The sequence below is a fragment of the Hemicordylus capensis genome, chromosome 14, assembly GCF_027244095.1.
Source record: "Hemicordylus capensis ecotype Gifberg chromosome 14, rHemCap1.1.pri, whole genome shotgun sequence".
Taxonomy (NCBI): Eukaryota; Metazoa; Chordata; class Lepidosauria; order Squamata; family Cordylidae; genus Hemicordylus; species Hemicordylus capensis.
Genome location: NC_069670.1, coordinates 11,932,753 through 11,946,445, shown reverse-complemented (window position 1 = coordinate 11,946,445; position 13,693 = coordinate 11,932,753). Strand labels below are relative to the sequence as shown.

General features: G+C 49.4%; 1 protein-coding gene across 2 annotated transcripts in view; it reads left to right on the top strand.

The window, feature by feature from the left end:
- Positions 1 to 345: 345 nt before the first annotated feature.
- Positions 346 to 13,693, top strand: part of RTN3 (reticulon 3) — a 32,999-nt gene continuing 19,651 nt past the window's right edge. For both annotated transcript variants that reach the window (XM_053277732.1, XM_053277731.1), the window contains exons 1-2: positions 346 to 738; positions 13,248 to 13,298. In XM_053277732.1, the coding sequence (XP_053133707.1) occupies positions 627 to 738; positions 13,248 to 13,298 (163 nt within the window). In that variant the 5' untranslated portion in view covers positions 346 to 626. The remainder of the gene's footprint in view (positions 739 to 13,247; positions 13,299 to 13,693) is intronic.

Sequence of the window (13,693 nt, the reverse complement as noted above, 5' to 3'; positions counted from 1 at the left end):
ATTTAAATTACATTAATCCGTTAAAATACTGCACGACTAAACCTTTTCTCCACTCCCTTCCGAGCTCCGTTCTCAGGGAATTTGAAACGTGATTCCCAAAGCCAACTTCGAAAAACACACAAATCGCTCTTCCGCATCACTTCTTCAGCCAGCTACTTCCGACGCTTATTTAAGAGGGGTATGACTACTGCGCGTGCGCGCGCCAGAACTGGTTTCTCGCGCGCCGGTGCGCGCGCTCACTAGCGTAATAATTAGTGCGCGTGAACCCGGGCAGGGCGTGATACGCCTGCGCGGTGGCCAATTCCTCCCCCCACGACCCGCCCTTCCTAAGTCCCGCCCCCGCCTGGGAAGGTGGGTGGAGCGAAATGCGGGAGAGGGCTTTGGGTGCTTGGCCCTGCCCTTCTCTTCCCTGCCCTTCTCCCAATGCGCCCGCGCTGCAGGCGCGCCCCTTCGTTGTACGCCTGCGCAGCACGCCTCGCGCAGCTCAACTCCCGCTGCGCGTGCGCAGTGTCTCTCCCATCGCTTCGGCTTGTCAGTCGGCGCCTGGCCGTTGAGAGGGGCGGACGTTTGGAGAGGGAGCTGTTGCTGCTGCTGTTGCTTTCGCCTTTCCCGCTGTCGACGACGAAATGGCTGAGCCCGCCACCCAGTCCCCCTATATTTCTTCTTCCGCCGGGGGCGGCTCCTCGGAACCCGGAGGACGGGAGCTGAAAGGGGCAGGTTCCCCTCAGCCTTGCGCTGGTAAGGGGGGAGGGGGGGTGGCCAGAAGAAGGAACAGCGGGTGGAACACGGGAGGGGGGAGTGGTGGCTGGGGAGGGGAAGAGCCTGGTGGGCACGAGGCGGGGGGGGGTAGGGAGGGTAGGGGCGGAATGCCCATGTGGAAGGGGGGGCTCCTGTGTGCCCCTGAAAGGATGCCTCTCTTCAGGCCAAGCCCTACCACCCCTCTTCTTTTTCTAGCACCAGCCCAGGTATGTATGTCAGCTTTTGAGTTGCACAGAGTCCTTCCTAAGCAGCTAGTGCAAACGAAGAAGCAGCGCAGCTTGCCCAAGAACTCACAGGGCGCTTTAAAATAACATGCTAAGATCAAGTCCATACCTCTCTGCACTCTGTGTTAGAAGGTGTAATCCTGGTACTGTATGTAAGCTTTTGAGCAGCACAGACTCTCTTCTTGAGGTGAATGTTGCTTTAAAAAAGCAACCGAAAGAGAGTCCTGACTGAGGCAAAAATAATTGGGAATGTTTAAACAGTGCCTTTTTTAAGAAAAGCAAACCAACCCCGAATAATATCTTTATAAGGTGTACAGTGTGGTATGTCAGTTTTGACACAGGTTCTTCATGCTAAGTGTTACTTTTAAAAAAAACAAAAACAATGAACAGTTTCTATTGTGAAATTCACAGGGGTTATTTGAATAATGCCTTTGCTAAGACCAGTGCTTTTTATTGGGATGAATTCAAGTTTGCTATGGTTTTGTGAGGTTCTGGGAAGCACAGAATCCTTCGTCTGGCTGGATATTGGAAAAAATGGGGAGGGGAAAGGAGGAGGAAACACCCATATGGTGTGTGGGGTTGGTGAGGGTGAAAGTCTAAGGGCAGGTGGGAGTGGACAGATAAGAGGGGAGTGTCTTGAAATGGGGCCTTATTGTAAGAAAAGGAAAATCAGCAGGCTAAAAGAATTTCTTTAGGCTAGTCAGATAAAGAGACTTTATTCTGATGCAAGCTTAGAATGTTGCATGCAGACTCTTGCTTAGAATATTGCGTGCAGATCTCTCTTTCAGGCCGAATATTTAAAATCAAGCTTAAAAAAGGCAAGTTGTTATTTCAGAGGGGTGTTACCAGTATGGTTTATCACCTTACCAACACGTGCCTTTTCTTCCTTTTTTTTCTAAACAGCCAGAAAGTGTGTGTTTTCTTTGTAATTCGGGAGCTCTCGATACTGCAGTGTGCACGTTGGGAGATGCCCACAAAGATATTAGTTTACTATACATAAGGGAGAATCAGTGAGTGGGGATGAAAACCTCAAGGAAGGAAGTGGGGTGGGGAGTTGAGAATTGGAGAGGGACATCCCGAGGATGAGCTGGTGTAGCAGATAGGTTTGAGGGACTGTTCTGGAATATGGGATTTGGGATTCCATTGTGAGTGAAAGGGATTGGGAGGTGCAGAATGCAAGGTGAGGGGGGTTATGTTTTAATTCATCATAAGTCACAGTGGAGAGCCTCCTTGAGCATATAAAGGTGCTGAATAAATACTTCAAATAAGGGGCCTATGCGGGAGGGGTTAGAAGTGAGGGCTGGCATGCAAACAGGGCTGTCATGTCTTGTCTTTGGAGAGGTGGCGTAAATTAGATACAGTCCCATGGCATGAGGGGGCAGAAGTGAATCAGGGTGGGGGAGGCTACTTTGGGTGTGGTGGGTGCTGTGGAAAGCCCCCTAGTAATTCTTAGGGGTTAGGAAGCTGAAGCAGCCTCTGGGGATGACGGCACTGTTGGCAACGGGGCGGAGTGGGGGGCGTTGTAGAAACAAAATGGCTTGTGCATATGGTGATGGCCAAAAGAGAGCTCGATGTCACCATGGCTGGATTCCACTTTGCTGCTTCCCAATGTACCCTTTAGGAAGCCATGAGTGGTACTGGCGAGGGAGTTCTTGATGAGCTGCGGGAACACTGCGTGACTGTGTGCACACATGGGGTGTGTTTGGGGGGGCTTTCTCTGAACAGGCGGCTGCGATGCAGAATGACGAAAAACACCCCCCCCCCATTTCTGCGCTTGCTGAATGTTCCTTTTGTACCTTTTCGGTCTGACTCTGAATGCAGTTGCTGCTTGCAAAAGCGCCAGATGGGCTGGAGGCTGGGAAGGGAGTGGAAAGGTGGGGGAGCGTGAGGGAGCGGCTCCTTCTGCCTGCCGTGGGGTGCTTGAGCCTGCTCCGCTTCTGGCGGAGGCAAGATGCCCACAAGTGCCTTGCGCTGAGCAACCCTAACCATTTTCACTGGGTTTGGGGCAGGCCTGCTGGGTCTGTCAGTCTGTCTTTTAGCTGTCATGTTCTTGACAGGGCTTCTCCCCCCCCGCCCCTCCCCAGCTGACAAAGCAAAACAGGTGCTCTAGCAAAGATGGTGCTGGCTGTAAGGCGGAGACATGGCCACCATTCTCTCCTGTGGTGCTTTCATATGGGAAAACAGCAGAGCAGTCTTCTTTTAAAAAAGAAAAAAAAAGCCTTGCTTGAAAAATTCCTGTAATGGGATCCCAGATATTTTTAGAGGAATGTGTGGGGTGGGGGTGCGTGGGGTGTTGACTTTGTGAAGGCGGCCACTGATGCAGATCTTCCCTTCCGTGTGACGCCTCTTGGCAACTGGAGAGGGGGCAGGGAAGAACACCAGGCACTACTTGAAATGGGGGGGGGTCTGGTCTCTCCCATCACCACCACCCTCCCATGGCCTGGGGTGGGCTGCAAAGTCCATGATTCTCTGCCTTCAGCTTAGTGTTGGGAGCTGGAATGAGACCACCTCATGCAAACAAAAAAAAAAAGTCTGCACTGCAGATGCCTCTTGGAGGGCGAAAAATGCAGACAGGTGACGGTGCTTTCAAGGGGCCGAGTCTCTCCTTTCTCACAACCTGACCAGAGGTCTGACTGCAGCGGGAGGGAGCTGCTGTCTTCAGCCCATCTGTGGGCTTTGTTTTCACATTCCTGGCCACGCTCTTTACCTTCCTTGGGCATATTAGCAGTGTCTGGCATGCACTGATTCCTAGTGCCGGCAGCGTTTTGGTTGAGATGCTGCTTTGCCTGGGGTTGGGGAGCTTGGGATGCATTTTTACATCTCCCACCTGTCCCCGTCGGGACTCTCTTGAGACACGAAGCCCCCGTTTCCTGCAGATGGAGCGCTCAAGGTGAAACGGTGTCTGGAGACAGTGCAGTCTTTCATTGTCTTGTGGATGACTGGTGGTGGGCAACCACGTATGCGGCATGACTTAATGCCAGATGGGGCAGGGCTGGTGTTCCTTGCCAGCTTATTACTGTTTCCTCCTGATCACTTTGCCCTGCCTGGTGTCACTCTGGGGTGGATAAACAGTCCCTATTTCTCCCCCCCCCCATTGTGAGCCTGAACTGGCTAGTGGGGGCGTCCAACCTCCTCCTTCCCAGCTTAGGCTTCAGCTTACCTTGTGGAAGCCAAGCCATCTCTAATGCTTAGGGTACCAGGGTTTTCCCAAGAGACACCACCAGAGCTTCAAGGTCACTCTTCTGAATACAGAGCCAGGAGTGGACTCTGTTCTCTCCTGCAGTAGCACTGTCTGCCTTCTCTTCAGGCTGCAGGTTCAGCAGATGCAAGGAGAATGCTAAACGTTCACATCTTTGTGGCGCCTCTGTCCCACGCCACGAGGGCAGACAGTGGAGGATAGCTGTCGAAACATCAAGTACATGAAGCGTTTTTGAATGCACAAAATGCATGATGAATGTGATGTACCCTTTCTGCTCAGGAGTCCAGCTTGATGTAACCACTAGCAAGTTGAACCGCTGAAGCTGCTTATGCTGTCGGTTGGTCTAGCTCAGAACTGCCTACAGCAGGTCTGTACAACTTCGTCCGCCCAGCTGTTGGACTACAAGCCACAGTGGCCCCTAGTCAGGGATGGTGGGAGCTGTAGTCTAATAACAGCTGAAGCTTTGCAGGCCTGATTACGTGGTCCGGCAGTGGCCCCCCAGGATTTCAGGTCCAGGGGCTCTTGACTGGAGGTGCTTCCAGGGATTGAACCTGGAATCTTCTGCATGCATGCAGGTACTCTCCCACTTACTTCTGGCCTCTTGGATGCTGGACCTCTCTGCAGACCCATTTCCCACTATTTGCTACAACTTGAAAAAGATTAATTTGGGACATGGCAGTGGTGTTGCAGCAGAGTCCGTGTGCCTTCTTTGCATTTTAAGTATAGAGTCCAAAAACATGCACATTTAAATAACAAAGCAAGTTTCTAGCCCTGGAGGCTAGGAAAGATAGCTTGTAAGTATGCATGCTTGAAGCAGGACTCTCAGTGACCTGGGGGCATGCATTGTTGTCCTGCATCTGCTCCTCCTGGCTTCTCCCCCTGGAAGCTTTTCACAATCTCTGGGGGTACGTTCACATAACGGCTAGATTTACCCTGAAGTCCCTGCAAGTTATTGGGGAGCAGTTCGCCCACAATTCAGGTTTTTTTACTGCACGTTAGAGTGTAGCCTGATTTATATCCAGGGTAAAAAATTCACTATTTGCAGCATTTTGTGTTTTTTTGGACAACAAGTTCACAGTAAGGCCTCCCCGTAAATGCACAGTAAAACCTGCTGTGCATAAAAGTCCCTGGCTAGATGAAGCTGAACAAATATTGCCAGTCCAGAAAGCTGACTAGCAGTTGTGGTTTGTGTCTGGTGTGTAAATCAGCTGCAAGTCTTCTATGCTACCTTGAGTAGTCTTAACAATCATGCACAGTAGGGGGAAGAATTCATTCAGATTCCTGTGCATTCTTGAACCCATTAGGAATCTGGCCCTCAATTTGAAGGAGGCTTGGAACCTATAATAAGCAGAACAATAATTGGGCAGTTAGAAATCCAGCTGCTGAGTCACTGTGACAAGATGAAACATCCCCTCATGACGTGAGCCTACCTTGCAGGAAAGCAGAGAGCATTTACTCAGCCTGTCTAAGGATGGCCAGAAGATGAAACGGTCAAATTATGGGACTGCAGTAATCCTCCTAGTACTGAAGGTGACGTCCTGGACTGCAGGGCCTGTTGTGGGAAACCAGGATGTGTGTCTAAAATACTAAGCAGTCATCTGGGTCTCTTGCTTCTGGGCAGTGTTTTGCTCTGCCTCTAGCTATGGGGCTTCTGCTTCTGTGTGTGCATGTGAATAGCCCTGTATCAGATGGGTAGCAGATTAACCTCTCTGCTATGCAAAACTGCTCAGTTGAGAGGGTTGGGAGCCCTGTGTAGACCATGGCGCATGTTCCTCACTGCATTGTTGACTTTCCTCCATGCCTTGCAGCCGCTTGGTGATGCGAACGCAGTAAGCCTGTATTGCAGAGGCTGTTGCCAAAACAGCATGAGGCCATCTTGCTGTTGGTTGCACAACCGACATTTGGGCCTTAAAGGGCTCAACTGATTTGTATTACTCTCTGAACCTTACATTTGAAGAGTCAAAAATAGCAGCCTGGCCTTGTGGTTGAGATACTGCAGAAGCTATGAATGAGATACTGAGTTTCCTCTAAATCTGTTTTTAAAAAACAAATCCCAGCCTGTTACTTTTGATGTAAATCCATCTAGAGCCAATTTCATTTGGGGAACATGGTGTTTGACTTGAGTGTGCTTTCCAGGCTTCTTCTGGAAGCCTTGGGCAAGAAATGGACTAGTTCAAAGGTAGTGGCAGGCAACTTGTAAAATGGCAATTCTCTTCTATTGAGCGGCGGGAGGACTGGCCCTATCCAACCCCAGCACAGCATCCCTCCAATGGCTGCTGTTGGTGTTCACCTTGAATTTGGATTTTAGATTTTGGGCTCTTTTTGGGACAGGGAACAATCTTACTGCTTTTTTTTCTATGTAAACCGCTTTGGAAACTTGTGTTGAAAAGCACTATATGAATAGTAATGGTGGACAATTCACTGTGTGATGGACATGAATGGGTTTTGGAGCAAACCATAGCTTGCTTGCTGTGACATCTGAAAGTACAAGTTGGAGACAAGTTCTTGGTCTCCAAAGCCAAATCTGAGCCCATGATCAGAACTGAGTTTCCAGTTTTGGTTTGGGGGCAGACTGGTTTTACTGAAACGAGGGAGGGAATCGGCACATGCGAGGGGAAGCAGGAGTATCCCCACACTTTCAGGACAGCCCAGCCATGGTTTGGCCATGATGTCAACCAGGCCACAGTGTTAATTCCTGACTTAGAACCAAATCCTGCTTTCAGTGGGATTATTTGGTGGCCCTGAGGTGCCTTTGGTGAAGTGCCACATAGATGACGGTTGTCACCCCAGGGAACTAAGTGGTACCAACTCCACTTGCATTAAGAAACCTCCACTCATTTCCTTTTGGATGAAATCAGTCCATCTTGCTGTGATTCTGGTCTAAGAAATGGCACTTCTTGGAAAAGCAGGAGTGTGACACTGCAACTGTCGGCCTGTGTCACTGTTTAATTGTGAGGTGAGCTTGGACCCGATGGAGTCCAAAGGTGCTCCCAGAAGCATGTCGCACAACTCTTGCCACTGATGACCTTGGCCACTCAAGAGAGGCCCTTCCCTTCCCTAGGGAAGATCTTGGGTGGAGCCTCCCAGAAAACAAAAGGCAGTGGGCTACATCATGCCGGAGCTGCTCTCTAGCCACACCTTTGGGTCGTGCTCAGATATCCTGCACTGGATCTATTCCGGGGGCCCAAGTGGTGCATCGATCACAAACTCAAGATCCATTAAAAAAGGGTGGACTTGCAGCGGCTCCGTTAAATGTCTGGCGGGCCTGTGAGGCTTGTTAGGTGCCCCTCTAGCAATTAGCAAACACTCCTTGTCTGGATGTTTTTCCTCTTATGCAAGAGACTCTAATTGCGTTCCGCAAAACAGAGGCAAAGTTGACAACCTGCCTTCCCCATCTCTTCCTTTTGTTTCTCCTCCTGCATTGGGAATAGACTGTACTTTGCACAAAGGCAGCTCCAGGCAGCCGTCCAGCTTTGTCTTGGCTGGGGAGGATGCGTGTCGCCCTCATGACACGCCGCTCTCCAGTGGAAGGGCGGGCGGGTGCTTTAGCTGGGATGTCCTTAATGTTTGCTTTGTGAAGAGGGATTCATCTTGGCACCAAAATGGGTTTCCTGGGGGAGGCTTGTCACTGGATCTCCCAGTGGTTTCCCCCCTTTGAAGCAAGATACATTTTGCATGTGCATGAACTGCTCTGAGCAAACCTGCAGTGGCTGGTGGGGAAAGCCGTCCTTTCTAGGGTCCTTTGGGTTGCCCCTTTGAAGAGGTGGTGCTCTTGAAGCCATTTGGCTGGGCTGGAGGTTGCTGCTGGGAATCCAAAATATTTCTGTCTGTGTTTGCTTAGATGCTGGTGTTGGTGCTACTTTCTCACATTGTTGTCTTGCTCTTGTTTTTTGTTTTGCCTTTGTATGGTTTGTTGTGCTCCTTTTGTGTTTAAGCGTGTGCCAAACGTTGTGGCGAAAGTGGAGCAGAGGTTATTGCAAACAAAAACCAGCTTGGGATAAGCCTAAACAATGGAGGACCCCACCATAACGCAGTGCCACTCCTAGCTAGTCTGTGCAGTCGAGGTTGGTTTCCAGTGCTCAGCAATGGGAGCACACGGCCTTAAAAGCCACAATACATTATTAACGCTCAGGACTCAGGAACCTGCTTGTGTCGCCGCAAAGGGTGGGCTTCCGTGCTGCATTGTGGCTTTGTCTGAAGGAAACCTGGTTGTGGCCGAGTTGGGAAGCCAGCCGGGCTCCTTCTCTCGCCCATTAGGCCTGTGTTTCAAAGTAGGAAGGCTGCTGTGAATCAGCTAAAAGGACATTCTGGTGAATCAGGCACCACGTTTTTAGAGCATTTTCATTCTCTGCAACAGCCATAATTTGCAATCCTCAAAAGTGCAGCTAGCCAGCACCCTCTGGGAAGCATATGCCCCTTTGGTTCTCCCCCGGGTGGGTGGGGGGGCGGGAGCCAATACTGAGATGGCCCCTGGCACAACATAGTCATGCATCATCTTAAAGCAAGGGCGGATGGGGATTTTCCCAAGCCATTTTATCTGTCTGCTACCTTAAGTGGCGCCACGGGGAAATGCTTGACGCACAAGCAGAAGGTTGCCAGTTCGAATTCCCTCAGGTATTATATAGGGCAGCAGCGATATAGGATGATACTGAAAGGCCTCATCTCACATTGTGCGGGAGGAGGCAATGGTAAACCCCTCCTGTATTCTACCAAAGAAATCCACAGGGTTCTGTGGGTGCCAGGAGTCAGAATCGGCTTGACAGCACACTTTACCTTTATTTGATTGGTATGCAAACTTTATCCAGACTGACTAAAACCCCTTGGATTGGCTAAGCTGTTCTAATTGAGTGACACATCTATTATTTAGCCTTGCTTTCTCTCACATTATTTTAATTCTAGAGCTACCTTCCCCGCAGGAGCTTTGACTAGCCCACCCAGAGTCTTGAGATCAGCCACCAAGGGGCCCTGCTGAATGTGTCTGCATCTTGCTAGGTTGGTTTCGATGCAGAAATGTCCCTGTAGCACCTCGGGATTCTAGGTTAGTTCTGGAGGTAGGCAAAGGCTTCTCCTTGGTGGTGTCTTTGGGAGCTAAGCCCTTTGAGATGCCTTCCGCTATGTTCTGTCTCCTTCCTCTTAAACGTGTGAGTGTGAGCAAGTTTTTATTTATTTATTTATTATCACATTTTTATACCACCCAAAATGCAAGTTAAGGATCAGTCACAATATTTAACTGTTCTGTGTCTCAATGCTCATTTCTTTTGAAACTTACTTTCAAAAGAAAGGTAAACACTGGTCAAATCTCCCACAGAGAGGTTTCCTTCTCTCAAATAAGGAACATGGCAGTTACTCAAAGTAGGGTCTTAGGCCAAGTGCCATGTGTAGTGGTTCAGAAGTGTAACTAAGCCATGGTTGACTGCTGAATGTGCAGGCCTCAAGGAGCTGTGAGTGTGCACGCCGCCCCTCTTTCACGCAGGAGAGTGGAAGCATTTGCTAAGAACAAGCTGGATTCCCCTGGTTTGTTCTTGACTGTGTTGGTTAAACGACAGTTCCCCAAGCTGGTATGCACCACAGAACTGCAGCTTGTCTTACAGTGAAAGTAAACACTCTCCCTCTGCTCTTACATGGGGGTGCTCCCGGCTCCTGTATGCTCATTTCCATAGCACTAAAACTTGGTTTAGTGAGTGTCTCACCTGGTCCTGCTATTTGGATTGTGCACCAGATCAGTGTACACTGAAATCTGTTAAGGGCTTCAGTGTCAGCATACAGCACATTGTGTCCAGTGGCCAGAACTAACTGGGACAGTTTTGTGTGTGGAGTGTAAGTTTTAAATGTGGCTTTGCTGGTGTCTGTCTTGTAAACGGCTTTGGAAAAGTGGTCTAGGAATGGGCTGTGGGAGCAGAGCTGCAGAAATCCACTAATCAGCTAGTCTGTGACGAATGAAAAATGATGCCTGGCGAGTGAAAAAAAGTCTCGATGAGCAATGTACCAACATAGCTTGACAAGTAAAATATCTTGTCTGGCTGATAAACTGAGCTAACATTGCTTCACCCCGAGTGGGAGGGAAAACAGAATGTGTTCTGGCCCCAAGCTTGTGAAATCATTAGGGTGCTTCTGGTAAGCTCTCTCCTCTCTTTGCCTCAGCTTGTGAAACCATGATATACGGATAATATTTTCTATCCTATGAAGTATTTGTTGTGGGGGAAACTCACTTGCAATGTTCTTAGGATATATATGGCTAAACTCTTAGCTGCCTAAGGCTTTATTCCCTAGTGGTGACATAGTTTTAAAGGAGGGTGTTTCGGCGGTTGCATGGGGGGTGTAGATGCCAGTCTGGCGTCTTACAGGCAAGAAATCTTAAATACTTAGACTGTGTTAAACTCCTGTAAATCCTCACACAGTGCAGGATATTCAGAAATGTTGGCTCTCTCCTTTAGAGGATGGCATTAAAGCTTTTAGTAGCCTGCCTTTTCAGCTCCTTAGGTTGATCTGTCATTTTATTTCTGTGGGTTTTTTGTTTTTGGGTTTTTTTGTTAATGTTTGTAGGTCTTTGTAGTCTGTCTTGTGGAGCTATTGGACAGAAATGTATGAAATACAGTGTCTGTGTGGTCAGAGCAGTTTTGCTTCACGTTGTGTTCTGCTGAGAGCTGTCCACCCGTGCATAATGCTTGAATCTTTTTGAAACCTGTCTCTGGGTTCTTAAAGCCTTGGCTGACTGACTTCCTCCAAATGCAAAGCCTGGCCTGGGATCCACTCAGATTGCTGCGAAAGGCTGCCACCAAGAGCCACCTCGTGCTTGGCATTCTCCTTGCCTGTGCACAAGCCTCTTACAAGGTCTGATAAATCAAAATAAAGATTCTGTTGAAAGCTAATCCTCTGGGCTAGCAACACTCAATGGCCCCATTGGCAGAACAGCTGGGCTGGGAGGAGTGATTGATAAGGGGCTCTGGGGGCTGAGGCTGCAGAGTCTTTTCACTATTCATTTATTCCACCAGTGCATTTTTCTTGTCAAGTCCATGCTTTCTCCTGCACAGTGTCCTGCCGGAGCCAGGGAATGCATCACAAAAGGCTCACAATGCACTTTTTGTAGGCGAGGAGACCCCAGTGGAGACCCCTGGTGCAAATGATAACTTGTCGTCTGCACTTTGGGAAGACGGAGTTGCTGGTTTTTTTGCAGCCCGACATTTTTCCACTCACAAGGGAGTGGCTTGGGCAGGGAGAGGTGTGAGAAGCAGCTGTCGAGAGTCTCCTCCATTTCTCCCATCGTGAAACTGGTGCCAAGAACGGTTCCCAGCCTGGTATGTCGGGTTGGGGCGCTACTGTCTCTTTTTTCTGTAGGGTTGCAGTGGAAAACGTGAGTCAACCGCTAAGGGTTGAGGAACTGGTTCCGTCAGGTACACTTGCAGGGTGATCATTCTGGCATTGAGTCATTTGCAAAATACGAGATTACATAGCGCCGCATGGCAGAGAAGGATCCTTTCCAGCAATCCCACATTGAACCACAGCTCAGATTCTTAGTAACAACTGTGTAAGAGGTCAGAGTCGCCCTCTGGTTACTTCTAAAAGTTGCACATTGTCAGGCACTTCTTTAGACTGGGTCTAGCACGAATGTATCCCATGGAGCCTGTAGTAACTGTGTATTTTATTAAAAGTTTTGTAACTTGCCTTTTGACCAATGTCCCCAAGCTGGCCAAGGAGATGTGTGAAAAATATAAAATCAGATGTGCACACGCTTAATTTTTTTTAAATGCACTTTTTCAGTACTGAGTGGCATTGATGTAGCAGCTGAACCAAAAATGGAAGCTAATTGGGGCTCCCCAAAGGCCTTCTGGTCTGGCATCTCAAAACCAAAGAGGGAAGCAAGAGCCTCCCCAGAATTCTGCAGGGAAGGCCCTGCCCTGTCTGGTCACCCACTGCGCTTCACAGGGAGGGCTTGGGGGAGAGTTCTTAGCACATGGAGAGGTTGGTCTTCGGGCCTTACCTCAGTGAAAGATTAACATGTGTTGGTCGTGGGTCTTGCTTGAAACCAGGGGTGTGCATGGGGTATGCAGGACTGAAATTAGGTAGGTAGGGGGCATGGGAATGGCCCCTTGCCCAAACTGTGGTGAGCACATGCTGTAGTTTGATGTGAGAGCTGAATTGCATCATAATCGGTTAACCTTTCAGTGTCACCCGGCAGCTAGAGGGGATGCTGTGCTTGGGTGGAGGAACGCTGCACTGGCCAGTAGCTGCTTTGGGGTGGGGTAGGTATGTGGGGAAGAAATGTGGCAATGAAGGGTGTGGCTGAGCTTTTTGAGAGAGAGAGGCAGCACTCTCGTGGGCCGTACTCCTGGGCTAGGGGGTGTGGAGGAGGAAGGCTTTCGTCTGCAGCACTCTGTCTTCAATGGATTAACATCGCAGGAGGTTCTTGGCCTTGGAAGAGGCCAGTACCGGATCCATTGCAAGGAATGTTCTGTGTAGAGAAGACCCCTAGATGCCGTCACGGCGAGGCTTCCTGGCAGCCAGCAGAGTTCCAGTAATGCCACTCAGCAAGAGGCTGAATGGGCAACCCGTGACTAGGCACATCTCAGGCCTGTCTCCCAGAACAGAATGGACAAAGGTCTTACCATCTTGGAAAACCTCCCAGTTATTAAAGTGCAGTGAATTCTTCTTGGGTGGTTTCTAGCAAAAGTCTGAAGAAAAGCCCTTGTGTGGCAGGGATTCCCCCGGTGTGGTTCAACTACAACTTGCATCAGCCTTTGGCCATTGTGGCTGGGGTGATGGGAGTTGTAGTCCAGTCTGAGGACCCAGAGTTGGGAACCCCTGTCAGAGAGGATCCTTGTGTGGCAAAGGGTATCCTTTTCCTTCCAAACAGGCAGGTCATACTCTTCAGTTGGCCTCACTTGGGTAGGTGCCTCCTTGGCAGCCGGGTGAGTGCATGGCCACTGCTGATCTCGCCTCCGCCCCTCTCCTGTGGCCAGCCTGCCGCTGAGGGGACTGGAACATCAGCGCGGAGCCCTGTTAATGAACTACTTGTTTTCCTCTTCCTCCAAGGTTGTCAAGTCTCATCCTCTGTATTTTCCTTTCAGATTCCTTTGTTTCTTCCTCTCAGCCTGTCTCTCTCTTTTCGACCTCACAAGGCAAGTCTCGTCATTTTTCTTGTACCCCTCACGAAGGAAGGAAAATGTTGTGAAAGAGGCTGTAACTGGGGACAGGATAAGGTTCATCTCCTCAATTATCCATCAAAACCTCTAATTAACTTCCAAACAGCTTGTTGGGCTGCATTCAGCTGTGGTTAGGTCATGGCATGGTGGAGCTCGTTTCCAGCTTGGTCGTGGCCATTTCTAGCAAACCTGAATTAAATTTGTGTGTGAGAGAGAAAATCTGAAAACCTGTCAGATCCACAAAATGTGTATTTTGCTGGCCCTCAATTGGAAAGAGGTTTTTTTTAAATGCCACAAGGCATCTCCATGCAAGATCTTGGCCACACACTTGAAAGATGGGACATTTCCCAGCTAAATGCTATGAATTGCTA